This window comes from Sycon ciliatum, chromosome 5 (genome assembly GCF_964019385.1).
Source record: "Sycon ciliatum chromosome 5, ocSycCili1.1, whole genome shotgun sequence".
NCBI classification, from domain to species: domain Eukaryota; kingdom Metazoa; phylum Porifera; class Calcarea; order Leucosolenida; family Sycettidae; genus Sycon; species Sycon ciliatum.
In genome coordinates, this window is record NC_088647.1 from 21,259,269 (window position 1) to 21,280,244 (window position 20,976).

The 20,976-nt window shown below is 48.7% G+C and overlaps 4 protein-coding genes across 7 annotated transcripts in view; 2 read left to right on the forward strand and 2 right to left on the reverse strand.

Moving 5' to 3' along the window:
• The first annotated feature begins 3,648 nt into the window (after nt 1-3,648).
• Nucleotides 3,649-6,095, forward strand: LOC135818014 (E3 ubiquitin-protein ligase TRIM45-like). Its single transcript, XM_065331337.1, has one exon. The coding sequence runs from the start codon at nt 3,686-3,688 to the stop codon at nt 5,510-5,512; it is 1,827 nt and encodes a 608-aa protein (XP_065187409.1). The 5' UTR covers nt 3,649-3,685; the 3' UTR covers nt 5,513-6,095.
• Nucleotides 6,096-6,614: 519 nt separating this feature from the next.
• Nucleotides 6,615-10,695, reverse strand: LOC135818015 (prenylcysteine oxidase-like). Its single transcript, XM_065331338.1, has 2 exons — nt 10,212-10,695; nt 6,615-8,521 (listed from the first exon to the last, which is right to left on the reverse strand). The coding sequence occupies exons 1-2, from the start codon at nt 10,531-10,533 to the stop codon at nt 7,320-7,322; spliced, it is 1,524 nt and encodes a 507-aa protein (XP_065187410.1). The 5' UTR covers nt 10,534-10,695; the 3' UTR covers nt 6,615-7,319.
• A 241-nt stretch (nt 10,696-10,936) lies between these two features.
• On the forward strand, nt 10,937-18,075 carry LOC135818009 (calcium and integrin-binding family member 2-like). The gene is made up of 8 exons (XM_065331326.1): nt 10,937-11,172; nt 11,262-11,296; nt 11,422-11,524; nt 13,243-13,347; nt 14,883-14,925; nt 15,086-15,216; nt 16,654-16,742; nt 17,291-18,075. Exons 1-8 carry the CDS (start codon nt 11,122-11,124, stop codon nt 17,310-17,312), a joined length of 579 nt encoding a protein of 192 aa, XP_065187398.1. The 5' UTR covers nt 10,937-11,121; the 3' UTR covers nt 17,313-18,075.
• Nucleotides 18,076-19,097: 1,022 nt separating this feature from the next.
• Nucleotides 19,098-20,976, reverse strand: part of LOC135818012 (glycogen debranching enzyme-like) — a 117,531-nt gene continuing 115,652 nt past the window's right edge. For 3 of the 4 annotated variants that reach the window (XM_065331334.1, XM_065331333.1, XM_065331332.1), the window contains exons 24-26: nt 20,375-20,531; nt 19,834-20,034; nt 19,098-19,710 (exon numbers count right to left, since the gene is read on the reverse strand). In XM_065331334.1, coding sequence (XP_065187406.1) covers nt 19,660-19,710; nt 19,834-20,034; nt 20,375-20,531 — 409 coding nt within the window. In that variant the 3' untranslated portion in view covers nt 19,098-19,659. The remainder of the gene's footprint in view (nt 19,711-19,833; nt 20,035-20,374; nt 20,532-20,976) is intronic. The other variant, XM_065331336.1, reaches the window with a different exon arrangement.

The following is a 20,976-nucleotide window of genomic DNA, read 5'->3' on the forward strand; positions in this document are numbered from 1 at the left end:
GAATGCGCGACAGTTGCCTCTTGGCCGCAAGAGCAGTGCGACGGTACCGTGGCCGGTGTCCATCCGTAACGGAGGCAGAGTCCGTCCCAAAACTCTCCCTTTGATAAATTAAAATGATATTTCTTAAGTGGACGGCACGTCAGCCACCTCGACGACCCTTTCTCCTTCGCGACGTCTATGACATGTTGTAGCAACTCCGACGCACTGCCCGATATCGCGTCGAATTCCAGTTTCTGATGACGTCGAGAAGATGCCTTGGCGTCTCTCTTGGCCGATCTGATTAACACTACCGAGTCACCGATGGAGCCATCCCCTGACAAGATTCTCCGAGACAAAGGGTTGGTCATCCGAACCGACGATTCGTATTGTTGGCATAGGGACACAGGGTTAATCAAACCGAGCCCACCCAGACGACACGGCAAAGCCATAAGCCGTCGGAGGGTGTCGCCTGGGGGTGCACGGCAAGTTAAGGCGGGAATCAGTTCAGACTTCACAATGTCCTCCAGCGGTTGGAACATGGGTTCGGGTACCTTCATGGTACGACAGAGGAACGCCCATCTACCCCTGAGGCCCGTCACATACGCAGAATACGCAGCCTGCGGCTGGGTTTGTGCAAATACTGCTAGCTTCTTCAGTTCCCGCATCCATTCGTCCACCTTTGTTTTTGATATAACTTTGAAGAAAGCTGTCCCTTCCGATTGCTGCGCCAAGATATCGTGATCCCTCGTCCGTTATCATTACACCAGTGTCTCGAAACAATTCAGTCGCCTCCTGGTAACACCTTTCCTTGACGACAAGGACCGATTTCTTTGGGTTTACGTAATATCCATATGCCGGTCCTCTCTTGTCCATTATGTCCCACCATAGACGGAGTCTGCGAAGACGAGCAGCAGCGGATGAATCGTCCGCGAACCATTACTGCACCGCACCCGCCTCATCCGCCAAACGTATCAAGGGCATTATTCCCAACGCGTACATGTACATTGCAAGGGGATCACCCTGTGTTGTCCCTTCTTGCGACAGGATACTTTCACCGTCCACGTAGAGATGAGCTGGATCACGGTAGGTATTAATTAGAACGGTAGCAAGTGATGGACACAAGTGCCGAACATTTCTTAAGCAAGTCTGTCGATTTAGTCTGTTGAACGCATTACTTGCATCCGCCATCAGAATTCCTTCGGTGTCATCCAGCTCAAAGGCCTGCTGCATCGCATGTATTCCCGCCTCTATACCGCAATCCTGGCCAGCGCATAGCTGTATACACCCAACCGCCTCCTGAACGGCTTGGCCTACGACGGAGAGGATGGCCTTGCTTATAATGCGTCGAGCGACCTCACCTATTCCAATCAGCCGGACACCGGATTGCTTGTCCAACTCTATCAATCTGCACGCAGTGGAAGCCGACAAAGATGCTGGGTGCACGTACGTGGAGGCTAAACGCCTTGCACACGATGCTAGTGCATCGCAAAGGCCCTGAGAGGCGTCAGAGAAACTAGCGCAAAAATGCCTCCAGTTCTCGGCGTCAACACCACTCGGCCCCGCAGCACCCTGCGTACCGAGCGCTGCACTCTTAATCGACTGACGTCCAAGGCTGCTGAAATAGATCGGATGAGGTGGAGCAGGTGGATCACCACCAATAACGGCGTCCTCGCTCATCGGCTCTGCGGGTGGATGTTTGTCTTTCAGGATATCCCGGACAGTGCGTCCGTCAATCTCGTCGTCCAACTGATGCACGCCTCCATCATCACCGCTTGTCAAGCCACGGAGCGCCTTGCCCACTTTGCCCGCGGTGACATAATCTGCAAAACGCCTAGCAGGGTCAACCGACGAACCCACTGAATCACGTTTATGTTTGTTCTTGGACGATAGAAGAGAGGTCTGTATGGTGTCCGCTTCCCGTTGCAGCTCTGCAAAATCTCCCTTCGACCACTGGTCCATGCGGCGCTCAAGTGTTTTACCATATTTATTATTGTCACAGTCCGGCTTCTGCAGCATTAGCATCTGGTAGACGGCTGCAATCTTGAGTGCGATCATTTCATACGATCCCCCATCTCCGAAGCAGGAATAGAACGATGTCAAGGTAGTGATAAATCGTCTTCCAATATTTCCAGACGGCACAGAGAAAGCATTCGGGCAAAAGTGAACACATTTGTTATATGCAGCCTCTATGGCTCCAGCTGTCTCCGCTGCAGACAAATCACCAAGCCTGAACGACGGGTCGGAGCTAGCTATGGGTTCCGGCTCGGGCAGATCCAAGCCGGTCCGGACATCAGCTGAGCCCTGCACACGCAAGGTCGACATAGCGGTATTCACTTCAACAGCATCCCCGGACGTGTGCCCCCTGGTCTCCTGGGAAGCAGAGTGTAAGTCACTTGTGGCTGGTACCGAATTACCATGCACAAGTCCCCCAGGCAAGGACCCGGTGTCATACACGTCTGGCGAGCATACTGGAGCAAAAGTGTCGACAGCGGAATGCGGATCAACCGCTTCCTGTCCATCAGGTAAGTTGGTATCAGCTCCAGTTCTAAAGGGTTCAATTTGTTTGTCATTTCTAGTATTGTCCATTTCACCATTGTCAGCTACCGGTAAAGACCGTGCATCGAGGCTCCTATCCAGCCGGCCAGCAGAAGAGAGAATGAGATCGCCCGACACTGGTTCATGTCCAGGTAGAACCGGCACTGGGCAAGCAGGAATACCCCGCCGCTGTGCCAAGCTGGAGTCAGCACCTCCCAAGGAACCATGAACCACTGTGGTACAGTCGCTTGGTGCATTGGAGTGCGCCGCCATCGGCACAAGACCTCTATCATCAGCTCGAGGTGGATACGGATTGCGACATTTCCCATCCATCATTGGCCTGCAGTTTGTGCAGGGCTGCTTCAAGTGCTTGAGGCCGCAGCATCTACACTACAGTCTCTGCACAGGTCACCGTTTGCAGCGCAGCGACAGCACCCCACCTGTCCGCTGTGGCCCTTCGCTCGCTCCCGCTGGCGTACACGGCTGCGCAGCGCGTCTACTTCACGTCTTGACGCTTCCTGCGCCCATACAGATTGGATATCGACATCGTCTCCCATCACGCGTGTACGGTCTGGACACCGCCGTGGCACCTGTGACCATTACACGGACCGGTACGGGCTGAATCCGAATGCAGAGTCACAACTCCATGGTGCTTCGAGAGGGAAAGTGATTCCGTAAAAAGAAATATCGAGGAAAAGAACGAGATTCCAAGACCTCCAGCAAGTCCTTCATGCTATGGGAGAGTAAACTCCCCGAACAACTCCGTTCGTAGGCGCAGTATGCCCTAGTGCACTGGAAAAGTCGAAAACTCGAAGAAATTCCTCCAATATCAGAGCCCAGAAACGCTCAACCGCTCGCCACGAAGCTCTTAGTCTTACAAGACCACCACCAACGGCAACGGCGGTGCTACGCGCCTGTCGCAGATCCTGTGTTGACATAGTCATTGTCGTTGTTATGACCGACCCGTAGTACATGGTCCAGGCTAGTAGTACTACTAGTACTATGGCCCAGTATGGGCCAGCTGCATACCACAGACAGTCAGTGCTGGGTGCAGTGTAGCAGAGATAAAAAAAATGTCATCGACCAACTGCAAGTATTTATTAAAGTAAGTTTGCTACAAGTACAAGCTCGATCCCGAGGAGTTCGTAGAGGAATAACAATAATAGTAATAATGTGTGATCGGTTGTGCTGTGCGTCTTGTGGCAGCAAGGCGAAACGTTTGAAGCTGGTATCTTGTTTGCACGCAATTTGTATAGCGTGTCTGGAGAAGCTCGTTACATTTGATGGACGAGTTCATTGTCCGAAGTGCTTCGCCAAAACGCCAACGCCAAGGTCACCGGCGTCTTCATTACCGGACAATTACCCAAAGCCGACGACACTAGGACAGAGCGCATCTAGCAGTGAGCCGGAACCGGTACTGTGTGACGACTGCGCTGAAGATGAACCTGCCACGGCTAGCTGTGGAGACTGTGGAACGAACCTGTGCAGCGCTCACGCCGTTGTCCACCCACTCTCTCGAGCCACACGTAATCATAAATTGGCATCACTGACTGCTGAGCAAGAGAAGAACGCCCCAAGAACCACTAAACTACAGCACTATTGTGCTTTTCACCCCACTGAGGTGTTGAGCAAATACTGTGTTCCATGTGACCAGCTGGCATGTCAGCAATGCCTGGACACGGGCGCTCACAGCAAACCCGAACAGAAACACCAACTTGTGCCCATTCAGAATGCTGTGCAGGAGATGCGCCAAACTGTGGACACAAACTTCAGCAGTTGCTTGCCAGATGGGGATAGGCTGATCTCCACTGCACTGGATAAGGTAAAGAAAGAGATGGATTGTGTGAATGAAGCTGCGGAGTATGCCTCAAAGGAGATCATGGAACAATTCCAGCAGCTGAAGATGGCTTTGGATTCTAGAGAGCAGACTCTCCTGGAGGAGGTGGACCAACTGAGGAACAAGAAGCTTGCGCTACTGGAAAGCCAGGTGGCTCGGCTAGAGGATGGCCTTGAACTACATCAGGCTGCGTCAGAGCTCTCGCAAAACTGCGATGACGACACTGACTTTGTGAAGATGGCCCATTGGCTGAACAATGCAGTTGATCGCAGGAAAGTTGTGGAAGGAAATGATCTCGAGCCATGCGCAAGAAGTCAGATAGTATTCGGTCGTGATAACGCACCAGAAGTCACTGGTCAGATTCGCAATATCGGCACCGTCCAGGATTTTGCTGATTTCACCGACGGATTAGCAGCTCACATTGAAAATGCTCGTGTGAATGCGAACCTGAAGATTGTGATTAAAGGAAATCTGCCTTCAGGCCTGTCTCAGGAGGAGGTCAATCGTCTTCGTTTCAACATTTCTGTTCACGATGGAGACAACACGGAATTACCCACTACACCGCTTAAACAAATTTCGCAGGAACACCTTGAGCTGACACGCACACAACTTTCAACTGCAGGTCTGCTCACTGTATCCGTACAATATGCAGAAACGCACTTGCAGGGCAGCCCAAAGGTTATTAATCTTCCGCCGACTTTCAATCCGAATCGTTGCCATGGAGATATATCTGTGAGCAACAACGGACGTTCAATAAGGAAGAGTGTAGGGAATTCTGCCAGGGCTACTTGTACATCAGTAATAACAGCCAAGCATGGTATCAGCAGTATTCGAGTAAGAATAGACAAGACAAGTGAGTATGGTGATGTGCGCATTTGTGCCTGCTCCTCAGCTGAGCCACGACTGGAGAAAGTACATGACACAAAAGCGGAGATATTTGGCTGGCGTGGGTATCAACCAGATGGGAACTGCAATGGTGGTCGACTTGGACAGCGTTGGCAAACCGGTGATATCATCTCTCTGCAGCTCGACCATGACAATCAAACGTTAACCGGTCATCACGAGCGCACTGACAGCAGGGAGGTACTTCACGGCATCACTGGGACATGCTGCTGGTATGTTACCCTTTTTGACAAAGGTGATCAAGTCACGATACTGTAGACAATCAACTGCTGCCTGATACTACATATATATATATATAGCACTAGTATAATTTAAAAATAATTTTTAAAAGAGAGTGCATGCATGCATGTACTCAATTTTCTCAGAACCTTTGTATTTCGCGAAACACTGTATACCTGGGGCAGCCTATGCCTTATCTTGAGTGCATGTTACCTAACTGTAAGTCCATGCCGTCCCACATGATAACTGTGACCTATCTTCATCTTGATTGGTGTAGCATGCTAATACAACTTCGACGTATGTTTTCAGTGCCGGCATACCACAAACGACTGAACAGCTTCCTTGAAAATGATATTCAATGAGTCTTCTGAACTTCAATGTACATCGGAGGAGCTATTGCTTTGTGAGCGAAAAATGGCTTCTTTCTTTTTTCTCGAATCTTTTATAAACCTCTATACAGCTGCCTTGTACCCACTCGTACCCGCACATTGCTTGGCTGCTCAAGACATTTTGCTTAACATGCTATACATGATTATTGTGCAACATACATGGCATGTTACATGCACAAACTTGTTGAATTACACTTTATTTGTTAGAATTGAATTCTTTGGTTTCATCCTGATGGTGGGCCTTGCCCGAAATAATAATTAAGTCGTGTGCGTGTGTGTGTGTGTGTGGCGTGAATGCAGTTGGATCCCGGGACGGATACTTTGATGCTCCCAATCCCCTTTCAAGTTCTGCACCTTGTCCTCACCCACTTACTGAGGTGTGGTGATATCAAAAATAAATGGGATCATTTCCAAGTCCACTCAGAGTTAGGGGATTTCAGGGAGTATTGGCCGCCAGGCGGTTCAATGGCCAATTGAATCATTTTTCCAAGGTTCCTTTTGTATCTCTCTCCCCTCTTCGGGGAAGACTCCCGTGACCAGTCATGGCAGTGAACAAGACAGTACAGTTCAGTGTGTGTGTGTGTGTGTGTGTGTGTGCGTGTGTGTGGGAGGGGGGGGGGGGGTGCGTGCGTGCGTGTGTGTGGTTACAGGTGAAGACTGAAGGTAGTGAGTGCTCTGTGGTATGCCGCAAGCAGCAGTGGAGGCTGCTTCCCTGTATGAACTTACTGCCATTAGACAATTCCAAAACAAGATCAAGTCAAGAATCTTACCAGGAGACTTTCTCCCCTTGACACCAATTCGAAGAAAGGAGAAAGTTTGTCGTAACGCAGAGATCAGAGCATCGGAGTGGTAGCTTGCAACATGAATCATCTGCTAAGGATGGTCTCAGGACCAACCAGTTTGCTGCAGCCAGGCATCCAAGTTTGCTGCAGCCAGGCATCCGACAGTTTCATCCTTGAACATTGATGCGAGCACAGTATAACCTGGGGCTAAAACACAGCCAGCCTGTGCCGATCTCTTCTGCCAACTCCAGGCAACACTAAGTCTTAGTGCATGGATACTCAGCGCACATTTGTTTCTGTAGGCAGTTTGTTGAAATGCAGCTGTGTTAGAACATGACATTGTACAGTAACCTCCCCAGATGCGGACGTCCTGATCCGGGCACCTTTCTGACTCATCTAGTCACAAAAATGTACAGTTTTCAACAAAAAAAACGGTCCCCAAAACTATTGATTCGCATAAAAAATGTTACTTGCATGCTGTAACTATGCAAGTTCTGAGATACGGGCAATTCCTAGTTACGGTGGGCAGTGCTCGGTCCCAACCTGCCCGGGTCTGAGGAGTTTTACTATACTGCATTCCCTGGTGCATAGATGGACCGTCGGGAATCGAGTATCGGTGACTGCCACGCACTGACCGTGTGAACAACGAACCAGCATTCAGCACTTTCATCGGCATTACCCGCCAGGTGGGGCTGCGCATGACTGCTCAGAGTCGGAGCTGCGGTGTCCACTTTCCAAGCAGCTGCGCCGCGAGAGAGCCGCGTTGGCCAGGAGCGCGGCGTTGCGGCCGGATATGGCGCTCATCTCCATGGCACTGGCCGCCCACTCAATGGGGCTGGTGTAGAAGACGGCCTGATCGAGGACGAACGACGGCAGCTCCACCGGTGTGCTGCTGTACTTGGGAAAGGCGGCAAACTCTCGCACGGTGACATGCTGTCTTGCACGAAATAGCTTGTCCAGAGTGCCATCGTCCAGCGGTTCCGGTGAGAAGATCTTCCACACGGACTCGTTCTGTGCCGGTTCTTTATGTATGGTTGATCCGGGCATGCCAATACAGCTGAACGGAGCCACGGCTGAAGTTGATACGGCAATGGCCATGGGAAAGGACGTCGAGCTCGACGCATCCAGTCCGAAGTACTCGTTACTCGGCTGGCCAACGACAAACGTCACCACCGTGCGTTGGTACTCGCCGCGGTGCATTGTGCTCGCACTGTGCGCAAAGCCGTTCAGCTCGATCCCGGAATGCTGCAGTGGCGTTGCGATGACAACGGCATCAAACACGTCCGCCTCGCCAGAGCCAGCGCTCACCTGGTACTCCACGGACGACGACGCTCGGTCAAGCCGCTGGACTGCGTTGACCGCCTGATGCCGCAGTGCAACGTCGGCATTGTCAAGCAGTCCTCTACACACCTCCTGGTTGCCGCCCTCCACCGCCCAGAGACCGTCCTGCACGCCGGCCAGGGTCACGGCCATCACAAACGCGTTCAGCGTGTCGCCGTCCTGGTTGTAGTTGACGTGCGCAAAGGCGCCGAGAAGCTGGCACACGGTGGCCGCCGACAGGCCCCACAGGTTGCGCGCGTACCACGCGGCGTCCGAGCGCCGCATGTGCCGAAACGTGCCGTCCGGCGTGGCCGCGTCGAACAGCTCGTCGACCGTCCGAAAGTGACGCCCGCCGTCCTGCACCCGGTACAGGCGATCAAAGTCGTTCAGAAGCGAAGCGACCATAGAGTCGATCTTGAACGGGTCAAACCCCCAGTGGCGCAGAATGTTGAAGAGGTCGCGCGGAACGGACATCGGGGAGCTGCTGCTTTTCACCATATACAGTCGATCATCGTAGACGCCAAAAGACTCTGTTTCGTCCAGCTTTGCTGACAGACCTAACAGCAGGCAGTGAGACAAGAAAGAGCAGCGTCCAGTTGCTAAGCAGTACTGGGCTGTGCAACAGTGCCCGAGCTGCAAGGGATACCTGCCTGTCGTAAAGGTGACAAACAACATCTGTGTAGGGACCCCCCCCCCCTCGCAACACACACACACCTCAGACCTGCCGATTGCAGAAGCGATGATAGCGAACAGCTAAGTTAGATATAGCAACTTGTGCTGGGATTACACAATTCAACAGCTTTGCAAGGCTGATGAACTGACCGCCACTAATTTTACCTTGGTATCCACCACACAGCTGATTGAAGTGGCTTTTTCTGGCCAGTGAATCTTTATTTTTTCATTTTTTCCATTTTTTTATTTTTACACACAAACGCCACACCACATACTCCGGCACACACTGGATGTTGGTAACCACCCAGGAGAATAAAAGCACACACATACACACACACCATTGGACCATTGAACGACCATCGCCGGAGGCGATGATCGCGATGCTACAGCAGAAGCCATAGCAGCTTGTGCTGGGATTGTACCATTCGACAGCTTGCAAAGCTGACGAATTGACCGCCACTATTCAGCCTGGTCTACACCACACAGCTATGAAGTGACTTTTTCTGGCCAGTGAATCCCTACTTTTTTACACACACACACACAACTGGAAGGTGGGGAGTGCCTGAAGCACAATTGGTAAACGACTGCTGGGTCATGTGTTACCGTCGGTTAAGTAAAGGCAATCTGCGTACTGTCGGTGACCAAACAAGCGGTGGGGTCATAGGCGTAGCACCCGTTCCCGTTATGCCGTTGCAACATGCATATCTAGGGTTGAAAGTAGTCCCCGCTTGAAAGAATGCTCATTTCGGGTGAACTGAGAGGTTCAAAATCTGGTTTAGTTGGTGGACTTGATCGCATAACTTGTGCCCACAATTTCCATGTTACAATTTCCGGTGAAGTGTCCGATTTGGCCGGACCACCTGAAATCCGGTGGAATTGCTTCATTAGAGAGGTTAAGAGTAGGGCTCAAACGGTTAGTCCGATTAACCGGTTGCAGACCGGTTACGAAGAATTAACGGTTAACCGATAAAGATAACGGTTACGCAGTAACTTTTCAGTCAATTTTTCAAGTACATCATGTCGTTGCAAAGTATGCACTTTCGCAGGCTGTCGCACGCGTACGCAATTTCTGGGCTGTCAACTCGGTCATCTCTGGTCTCTTGGTGTGAGAGTATGTATGAATGAGCATGCAAGAGAATGTACATGTGTGTGTTGTACTGAATAGGGTACATTTTTGAATGAGTATAGTCAAATATACGGTTAAGAAAGAGTCCGCAGGATTGCCGTGGCTTATAGGTTATAACCGTTAAACCGACCGTTAGCTTAGCAGTTAACCGTTAGGGGTAAAACCGTGACCGTTTGAGCCCTAGTTAAGATGCACGTTATTTCTGACGTGACGCGCAATTTCACGTCAAATTTGGCGTAAACCTCCAAATTTCAACGTGAGCTGCAGGTCACTCGCAAGCCAAATAACGTGAGCTGAACTTTCGCTTCACGTCAGAAATAATCGTGCAATCGTGAAATCATAAAAATCTGTCCAATAAAAATTTAATATCATTGTCAGAAATAATCTGTCGAGAATGCATGCATGTATAATGTGAAAAGGTGATTATTCATTTATTGTTGTTCACTCACCGAGCAATTCAGTGAAATTCTTCATGTACAAATTTCGTGGATGTAAAATAGCAGCTCCTGCCTCGAATACCTGGCCGGACACATCGATGGTCGTCATTCGACCGCCGACTTCAGGCCGCTTTTCGTACAAGACAATCTCAACATCGGGACGGAGCTGGCGTAGAAAATGAGCAGCGGAGCTTCCGCCGATGCCACCTCCGATAATAGCCACTCGATGACTCAAGGACGGCGAGGTCATAAAGGCTAGAAATAAAAATACCACGCAGCTACACGTATGCCTCGCCATCGGTGCCAGTGTACACATTGTTCTGGTGCACAACATGAAGGTTTTCTTGCGCGGCGATCAAATAAATCTGGCCGCAAAGAAAGGCAAAGAAAGGAGTTCCAGCTGTGAAACTAACTACGAACTCTTCGAATTGTAGTTGAAAATGACAACACAATGACTCGATCCATTATAATAGACCAACACGACGAAAACAAAGCCCAAGGCATGAGTACAAACGATCCGATCTTGAGGCGAATAAAATCTAAAGCTCATGCGAGGAGAACAGGAACTGATTTACCGGTAAATTTTATAGAACCAGCTGGTCAAACCATACGCTGTGATACTGCATGCTGGGAATTATCATCATAAACCTAGCAAAATATTGGTTTACAAGTCATTTCAGGTACAGTCATAGTTTTGGGAAAACCGAAAATCTCCTTGGTTGGATCGTACTCACTACTCATACTCGTAGACGTAGGACCAGCTTTGTGTTGTTTTGGAGATCGAACGAAGGAGAAGAGAGCCTACCAATTTGTAATGAGAAGTAGAACGAGATCTGCAGAATCCAGTTGTAGACTTCCTGCTGAGAGACTGGTTCGATTGTCCTTCTAGCCCCAGAGAGCCCTCCAACTGGCTTGATCCAGCATGGGACAATCCAAGTCTGTGTTCAGCCAAGAAGAGCTAGAAGAGTATCAGGTACTCAACTGGCTTACTGCCTCTCTGATCATCTTCTGCAAGACAGTCTGTGCTAAGATTAAATTTGTGTTTCTATTTATCGGCATTAGGACTTGACCTACTTCTCTAAAGCGGAAATTGTACAGTAAGTTCTTGTCAGATTTCTTAGATTTCTTTTCGTAATAGTAATTGGCGCTTCACTCAGATTCTGTAAACGATAGCTGGAACATGACCGTCTATACTTATGTGCGTCGTTCTACCCATATCTAGTGCATTCGAGCGCTTCCAAGCCCTCGATCCAGATCACGTCCGTCAGAATCGCCATGCGTCTATTCGACTAGCAACTGTACTTGCACATTTTCCGGAGATACGAGTAAGAGTATTATAATTATTATTATCATAATCATTGTCAACTTCGTCTGTCTAAAGTGGCTGTGTACATGTGTGTTCAGTGTGTTATTGTGCCTTTGGTGTGCAACAGTAGTACACGATGTCATTGATTTGTTCATTATGTAGATCTACAGTACTTATGATTATATCCTGTTCATCTGCACAGACTGCAGAGACAGTAGTGAGCTTTGTATGGAGTGGCAAGAGAGTGATTGCGATGCCACTAGTTGCACTCCGTACAAAACACCTCAAGTAATGGAGTAATGGCACAACCTCTACGTTGTATGCTCGTACACTGCCCATTACAAGAATGAAAGCAGAATAATCAGGTGTAATGAGCATCAGAGGCACCAAGTAATTCTCCAGTATAGCTGAGCGGGCTGTGTGCAAAGGCCAGTGGCACAGGACCAGCGGAAGGAGTTTTCGATTGGTCCGGCCATACTCTAGCCTTTCGCACATTGTGTATGATATGGTGGCTGCACATGACCTAACCAGCAGTACATGTATACACGCGTTGGTGGTCGAAAAGTTGGTCCCGCCGTGGCCAGACCGGCCGGACCGGTTCCGTTGGGCCTGTATCACCAGTGTACAAACGACAGCTGTAATCTGTGTTATAACTATACCTGGGATGTTACAGATTACTAGTAACTCAAAGTTAGTGTGTGTGTGCCGATCAGATCATTTCACTTTCCTCAAGTCAACTGTTGCTGCTTGAAAATCCCAGCTTGCCTTTGGCATCGAGTGTGTGTGCCGATCAGATCATTTCACTTTCCTCAAGTCAACTGTTGCTGCTTGAAAATCCCAGCTTGCCTTTGGCATCGAGAAGAGTGCGGATGCCCACGCACCCGTGCACTCACGCACACACCCCACACACACACGCGCGTGTGCACACACACACACCACACATGCACACACACACGCGCACGCACACACAATCAGTAGCAGGTTGACTGCAGGCCAAGCCCTACATTGTGCTGTGTGCAAGCACTCACACTGGATGATTGCACCTTCTTTTCGTTTGTTAACATGCACACACACATCCCAACTTCTGAGCATCTACATGTTATCCCCCGCAGTGCACTTTAATGGACCCATTGCACAATGACGTAATTTGTACCATAAACACCCTTCACAGCCACCTGGGCATGGTCGTCTGGGATGTTGAACAGTGCGTTCCTGATCCCAGCGTACTGGCAAGCATTACTCATACATTCCATATTTGGCAATGCGCAATGGGTCTATGGAGGGGGAGGGTTCGAGGGGCAACTTAGTGATGGATCCAGCGATGTGACAGTCTCTTTGCTCCTGTTAATGTCAACAGTGTTGTATAGCTGTAAAGCTAAAAGCTATCTAAATGTGCAGATGTTATCTGGGTGGATTCCATCTGATAATGGCCAAACCGACGGACTTACTGGGCATTTGCCTGCGTGCATCGTTTCTGTCTGTGCACACTGCAACCATGTGTGGGCGCGTTGCATAGTGTGTTACACCTAATCATCGCCTGTAGCTTGCATCTCCACCCAGCTTGTGGCGGCACCTGTGTGTGTGCGTGCGTGTGTGCTATCACAATAAAACTAAGCCGGCCTCGGCACGGTTGCTCATATTATGCATGACCGTCCTGAAGCCGGCCTTATTTTTTGTTTCACTTTGACAACAAGAACTCACTCAGTTTGTTCTGTATTCTCCTGTTGGCTTGGCCAGGTAAATCCGTTCGGTGAGCGGATATGCAAGCTCTTCTCGTCGGATGGCGAGGGCAACTTGACATTCGAGGACTTTCTGGACATGATGTCAGTGTTCAGTGAAAACGTAAGCGAGTCGCTGTGTTCAGTGTCGTGGCTCTCCATCCTACCCTGTCAAGAAGGCGCTCGCACAATGTGACATGCACAGCAACACGGCATAGCAGTGCACACTACATATGTACAGTGAAACCTGGTTAGGAAGAACACTGATAAGACAAATGTTTGCCTAAGAAGAACTACCGTACTGGCAATATATGTTGCCGCGTAACGCAGAGGGGTGTGGCGTAACGCGCGACCAGGCTAGTGCGACACATTTTCGTTGCGTTCGTAACGCGCGTCCGGCGGGGTGCGGCGATCTTTTCATTGCAGTTTGCAAAAAATGATGCGGCAATAGCAAAAAAAGTGATGCGGCAATAGCAAAAAAAGGACTGCGGCAATAGCAAAAAAAGGACTGCGGCAATATAGAAACCTGTGTAACGGCTCCTGTGCGACTTTGCATGTAACGCCCTGCGTGCGGTAAACATGTGCCAATGTAACGCTTCATGGCCTCACTGCGACCATATATATTGCCAGTACGGTAGTATTCGTAACTGTATTGGATAAAACCCTGTGTATTCACTGGGTAAAACGTATGGATAAGAAGAACTCCTGTTATTACGAACAAATATCATCGGTCCCTTGGTGTTCGTCCTAAAGAGGTTTGACTGTAGTTGTGTACATGTACAGTAATTACACTCCAATGTTTACATGGTACTTCCTCTGCACTATAGCATCACGAATGTACAGGCACAACGTGGTATTCAACTACCGGTACTCAGCAATGCCCCGAATTATTCGCTGCTACGAATGATGTGTGGTGCTCTGTGTCATGTATACGATAGCGCTATTCGAATGAATATCAAGCACCCTGCCGAGCCGGAGGACTCTCATTTGCCATTGTACATGTGATTGTATGTACACTCGGACGTCTCTTATCCGGGGACCTGGCACTGCCCGTATCTCAGATTTGGCCATGTCTCAGGATAACTCATCTACCATGTATCATACTTCAGTATCATTTTGAAGAAGTTTATTTGGAATGTATTGCACATGTTCAGGATACAAAAGGAACCCATGGATAAAAATGTGTGGATTACATAGGTTGGCAGTGAAAAATAAGCACTTCCTCATACGGAAAAAAAGTTCAAAACCCCCAAATTCGAAGCACTTGTGCTATCGGAACCCAAGCTGAAGGTGCCCGGTAGAGAGACGTGCCCGTATCTGAGGCGTCCGGATAAGAGGCGTTTGAGTGTATATATTTTACCTATTTGCTCTCTCGTTCTGTCGTGTGAGTGTGGTTAGAGAGTCTCCCTCTCTCTCTCTTTCTCTATCTATCTGTGTGTGTCTCTCTCTCTATCTGTGTGTGTGTGTGTCTCTCTCTCTTTCTCTCTCTCTCTCTCTCTCTCTCTCTCTCTCTCTCTCTCTCTCTCTCTCTCTCTCTCTCTCTCTTGTGCGTGTGCGCGCACAAGTGTGCTGGCTTGCTAGCCACCTGGCCGTCTTCTCTTTTATGGATTTTATTGTTGTATTTCAACGTGCTTTGTGTATTTTTTCTCTCATGTTCAGGCCGACAAGGATGTCAAGACGGAATGGGCGTTCATGATCTATGGTCAGTAGTGCTTTGACTTAGTGCTTCCCCATTTCTATGTGCCTGGCCCTTCATACCCGTGTAATGCACGATTCACACTGTCCGGTATGGAGACAGTTCCAGCTCAGTGGCATGGTTTGTCTATAGTAGGTTCTTCTGCAATGGCGTACCTTTGCTTTAGATTTCAACAATGACAATGTAATCGATCGGTCGGATCTAACTACCCTTCTCAGCAAGCTGTGTGGAGCAGAGTCCCGTGCACCGCCAGAGGAACAGATCTCCGAAGAGACCATGAAGGAGGTCATTGACAAGGTAAGCGATTGCTTGCGTCAAGAGTACGTACCACCCAGCTATGGGGTCTGCGCTGCGACGGCAGAACTTCACATCATGTGACGAACCCGTACACATTATTTGCACCCTGTGCATGATAGATACAAGGTCGTTCGCAACCGTGCCTTGGGTTCAACTCTCGTGCGGTCACTGTTTGGCAGCGAAACCTATTGAACCATGTTACGTGGTGTGAAGTTCTGCCGTCGTCGCAGCACAGCATAGAGTTTGTGCAGCTAGTTGCACACTCGGGTTTATGTTTTCTTGCTTTCGCCCCGTTCTGCTTTGCACCTTGTTAGGCTGTGTTTACATGAGAAATTTCAACCCGGGTCGAGTTCAGCCCGGGTTGAAAGTCTGTACGATAGACAAAATAGGTGAGCGTTTACACGAAGACAGTTGACCTGGGTCAAATACTGATATGCCGCCAAAAGTCCACTTCTAGAGTCCTGTTTGGTCATGTGAATGAATGCTTTCGCGCGAAATTTGCATGTGCAGTGCTATTCAAACCTGGTGCGAGATACGCACAGAAGTACGTTTGTACGATTTTCTCGCCCCGGGTTGATTTCAACCCTCCCCTTGGGGACAGGGTTGAAATCAACCCGGGGCGAAATTTCAACCCGGGTCAAGCGCAATGCGTCATGTAAACGCGCCATTCATTTTGTGTACATGGCGGGTTGAAATCTGACCCGGGGCGAACTCAACACAAAGTCATGTTGAAACGCCTCGTGTAAACACAGCCTAACTGAGCGCACACAATCATGAGCATTGAATTCCCCCTGTAGCACAGCGGGTTGGCCCCACTGGCACATGTTATTACACTTGTTGCAAAACGCATCTGATATAGCTAGTCTTAGTGTGCCTTGTGCTATGCAGTCATTTCTAAAGGCCAGGTCTATTCGTGTACACGTTGACACGAGGGCTGTAGGCTTTTGTGCAGTGCTTGTGTACAGTATAGGCAAGCACAGCTGCTGCCAGAGACATGCCACTGAAGACCATGACTGATCTGAGTGGGCTCAGAATTCGCGCTTTGGACAAGCAATCATGGAGGCAACTCTCAGCGTGAGCTGGTTTTGCTCGCGGCTGCAACGCACGGGGTAGTGAACCCAGGACAGAAGCGGACCAGGCATCATGACTTTGCACATATATCGTTATGCTGCTTCATTACGCGACCTGTTTTATTATTATTCATATTATTGTGTACAGTATACCGAGACCACGCCATTCCCTGCAGACGGCCGATGTCATATCCGTGATCCAGACTGCTCTTGGTTCTGCATCTGCCTGGTCCTCCTGATACAGCAGTTCCAATCCATCCATCCACCTAGATTTCTGTGCTCTTTTTATTTCATCCATTATGTTCTTATATTGTAGTTGACAGTCATGGCACTCTGTTCTCACTGTCACTGTTTGCTCACCATGCAGATTATTTCAGAAGGAGACTTGGATGATGATGGCATGTTGTCTTATCCAGAGTTTGAGCACGCCATCCTCAAGTCACCAGATTTCTTCGGGTCAGTTGTAGACATGGACACAGTTGGTGTGTGTGTGTGTGTATGTGTGCGGGTGGGTGGGTGCGCATGTGTTGAAAACTTTGTGTTGTGGAGACCAATTATGATGTTATTTTTGCCTGGCTGGCCTGAAAGGGCATCTCGATCTAAGCGCTGCGGGTTGTGGTATTGTGGTTGACTTGTTGCCGTGCACGTTGCCTGCACAGTGTCGGGTCTCTGTAACAGTACTAGCGCTATGTCTGCTTGAGTGTGAAGAAAAATCTAGTGCAAGGCGCTAAAAAGTTGGGTTGACTTTTTTTGGATGAATGCACTATAGTTTCATCTGGAATTTGATGGGGTGATGAGTACTGGTGTCGAGTTCCAGCATGCATGTACAAGCGTAAGACCCTCCAATTCGTGTGGTGCTCGCTTGTACTTTGTCGCAGCAGTCATATCTCTAGGCCCATTTCGGAGACGACTCCGTATGGCCAGGGCTTCATTACAGCTTGGTGGACAACCACTTGAAGCTCATTTCCTCTTTTTACTGCTCTGTGTTTTTCCTGTTTCTGCAGAACATTCCGAATCCGTATGTGAACAAGTTTCCTGCCACAGTACCCGCCGTCTTCACTGGCTTTCCCCACGCCACCTCTAGTTTCGCTGGTAGGTTCGCAGTGCCCTCGTTGCTTTGCCCTGCTGTGGCGTCAACGCATCGCCCGTATCATACTATTTTATTAATTTCCTCTCCGCTGATTGCTTCAAAGCTGTACATAGCGCTCTTTGCTCTGCAAGGCAACACCCCACTATTCTCTCACCGTCTCATTTGATTTGCTTTCGACTTCATGACACACACACCACTGACTAAAATCCTCCTCAACGAAACGTAGCTCTTTGCCTACTTTCTGATCTATACCTAGCATGCATGCGCAGACGCCATGCAGAACCATATCATCTCGAATCGAACTAATTGCTTGAAATGGAGCCGACTATAAATTTTTGAGTACCGATATGACTAACGTTACTTTCATGAAAGCTCTTCTCCCCCTGCATTCCCTTGTTGCACAGTAGAATAGTTGTATTTATATTTTGGAATTGCCTTAGAAATCCCTGGCTGGATCTCCTGTTTTTCTGTTGTGCTCTTCCTGCTCGATTTTATTCTATTTTGTGTTTTTTTGTGTATACCTGGTGCTCTATTTTTTAACTAGCCACTGTTCTACACGTGCTGTGTGTGTAGCGGTGTAACAACTATTATGATGTACAGCTACAATCATTCTAACATAATATATGCCATATTTAATATGGCATATGCATGTATATTATATTGTCAGTATGGCACTCGGCTGTATCGCCCTCACGATAATAGTAGCTCGCAGTGTTTTCGCCGGTGCACCGGGGAGCTGTGCAATGCCGATATTGTACTTACTACTCCCCGGCTGCTGTGTGTGCAGATTGTCCAAGAAAAGGACAGACATGTCTACTGTATATCTACATATTTGGGTGTTGGGCCGGTGAGAAACTTTGGCCGATCCCGAAATGAAACTTTTGGCCGTCACCAGACTTTGGCCGATTGGAGTTTTCAAAAAAGAAATCGATAGGTAGTTGTTGCTCTCACTTGCAGCCATGGCTCAAACCAGGGAGTAGTACAATACCTACTATTATAATAGTATTGTACGACTCGTACTACTCCCTGGCTCAAACATGCATCATTTGCCTCTATGACAAACTTTAGCCTGCAATTTACTTTGGCCGGTTGACACCAAGCGGCGAAATTAAATTGCCAGCGAAAATTGCTTGATTTACTGTAGAGTAGAACCCGGGTTAGGGATCCACCTATTATTAATATTTAATATTAAACTCTGCGCGGACATAGCTGGACTCAGTTGTACAGGGATGGGCAAAAAGGTGTGCAAAACGACTTTTTGTGAGTAGATGGACCCCGGAAAAATAGTTTGGAGCGAAAAAAATTACGGCTTCCTCGGAAACAGACAGGGGACCCCCCTGGGCCGGAAATTAAATCCCGGTGTAAGGATCACGCGCACAATGTACATGACAAGTGCAGTATACAATTGTATACAGTACCGTAACGTACCGCCAGAGCGCCCCGTCTCGCGAGAGCGCCCCACCTTGATTTTACAGCCAAGGGAAGAAAATCGTATGGCAGAATGCTACTAAGTTTGTACGATGTGAGAACCTTCGTGTACTAAGGTCACACTTGGTATGCTTTTATGTGGAGCTCGAAGGTAAACTGGGTACGGATTGACTGCACAATGTGCAATGTTTGTACAAGGTCCGTGTCGTATGACCTACAGACAGGAATCCACCTCCACAAGGCGACCACGAAAGGACGAGATGGTGGGGCGCTCTGGCGGTACTTTACGGTAATTCTGGAAAAGTGTTTAAAAATAAGTTACAGCGGATGGCAGAATTGTGCAAGAGTGCTATCGTAAGAAAATTCCAAAACCTAAAATTAAATAAAGGAATGTGTATTCATGAGGTTTGAGGGATTGAAAAATCAACAAAACAACTTTTGACAAAAGACTGGGTTTGCTTGGCCTAACAAACGGCACGGGGGCGAACTACATCAGCCATGCTAACTTTCGCTGGGGTGTTGTGAAAACCTGCAACAGCTTGTGAACCTAGCATTGAGAAGAATGCGGCGATGTGACCAAGAGACATTACCGGTACTACGGCATATCTAGCCACAGCCTAGTATTACCACTGGCCAAATAAATTAAATTATAAATTTAGATAGGCTGATTGATAGGCACGGCGAAAGGCCATGGGACCTCCCATGTCAGGCACCATGAACCATTAGCAGCACACACTCTTGTGAACCGCTCCGGTGAAAAGCAGTTGCGCGAATCGATGGTGGCGAGCGTCTTCCTTTCCACACGCGTTCGCACCCTAAGATCGTCGTTCCAGAGGTGTTCTGTATTTGTCAGGATTAGTCCGCCATGTCCCGGAGTAATTCCAATAGACAGCTCATTGACCAAGCCTGAACGGGAAGAAAACATTGCTCGTTTTAGGCAAACTACATACTTGGGCGTTTACAGTCCATTCTGAAAAATCAAGCCACCCCCACTGAGAACACAGTGCACACTGCAATAATCCCACCGACCTGCACTGGACAGCTGTCAATGCACTCAGCACCGGCAGCATTGGTCAGCTCCGCCAGGCCTTGCCACTCAGAGTCCTCCAAGGCGTCTTGGAGACGAGCTACGGCACTGCGAACGCTCGCCACAACGCTCTCGGCAGATGGACTGGCCGACGCAAAACGATAGCGAGCCCGCAGGAAGAAACCCTTGATCCAAAGCCATTCCTGTTGGCAGACAAGCAATACACGGTTTTAATATAAGCCCACCCGCGTATAAGCCCATGCCCGCGCATAAGCCCAGGCCAAGTTCGAACAGCGCAAAGCTTCGTTGTACAAGCCCTTGGGCCTAGGTCGGACATTTTTTCTTCTTTTTTTTTGTACATTTGAACACAATCATCGGTGTTTTTTGTTCGCACAGTGATTTTCAGCAATGCACTTCTCACTTCCTTGGTACTTTTCAATAGCACGATTTTGGTGTCGGGGTATAAGCCCGTGTCCGCGTATAAGCCCAAGCCAGGGTGTACTATACATGCACAGATACTACAAGCACTTCAACAGTACTTACTGGTCCCTGGTGATAATTAAAACCACGTGCAGAACCGTAGTCGAACGAGTCCGTGCCGTTGCTGTAGATTCCGTTGTAAGCCCAATCCCTACAAGGACACACACATGAACAGACACATGCATGAACAGACGTATGCATGAACATACGTATGCATGAACTGACGTATGCATGAACAGACGTGTGCATGAACAGACGTATGCATGAACAGACATGTGCATGAACAGACGTATGCATGAACAGACGTATGCATGAACAGACGTATGCATTAACAGACGTATGCATTAACAGACGTATGCATGAACAGACGTATGCATGAACTGACGTATGCATGAACAGACGTGTGCATGAACAGACGTATGCATGAACAGACGTGTGCATGAACAGACGTATGCATGAACAGACGTATGCATGAACAGACGTATGCATGAACAGACGTATGCATGACAGACGTATGCATGAACAGACGTATGCATGAACAGACGTATGCATGAACAGACGTATGCATGAACAGACGTATGCATGAACAGACGTATGTATGAAAAGACACATACATGAACAGACATGTCCATGAACAGACGTATGCATGAACAGACACATACATG

Bases quoted from the DNA above. Each gene is read 5' to 3' on its own strand.
- LOC135818014 (XM_065331337.1), top strand. From the start codon at position 3,686: ATGTGTGATCGGTTGTGCTGTGCGTCTTGTGGCAGCAAGGCGAAACGT.
- LOC135818015 (XM_065331338.1), bottom strand. From the start codon at position 10,533: ATGTTGTGCACCAGAACAATGTGTACACTGGCACCGATGGCGAGGCAT. The intron at 8,522-10,211 runs GTGAGTGAACAA...GCCTGCTGTTAG, and splicing joins GAATTTCACTGAATTGCTCG to GTCTGTCAGCAAAGCTGGAC.
- LOC135818009 (XM_065331326.1), top strand. From the start codon at position 11,122: ATGGGACAATCCAAGTCTGTGTTCAGCCAAGAAGAGCTAGAAGAGTAT. The intron at 13,348-14,882 runs GTAAGCGAGTCG...TCTCATGTTCAG, and splicing joins TGTCAGTGTTCAGTGAAAAC to GCCGACAAGGATGTCAAGAC. The intron at 15,217-16,653 runs GTAAGCGATTGC...CTCACCATGCAG, and splicing joins TGAAGGAGGTCATTGACAAG to ATTATTTCAGAAGGAGACTT.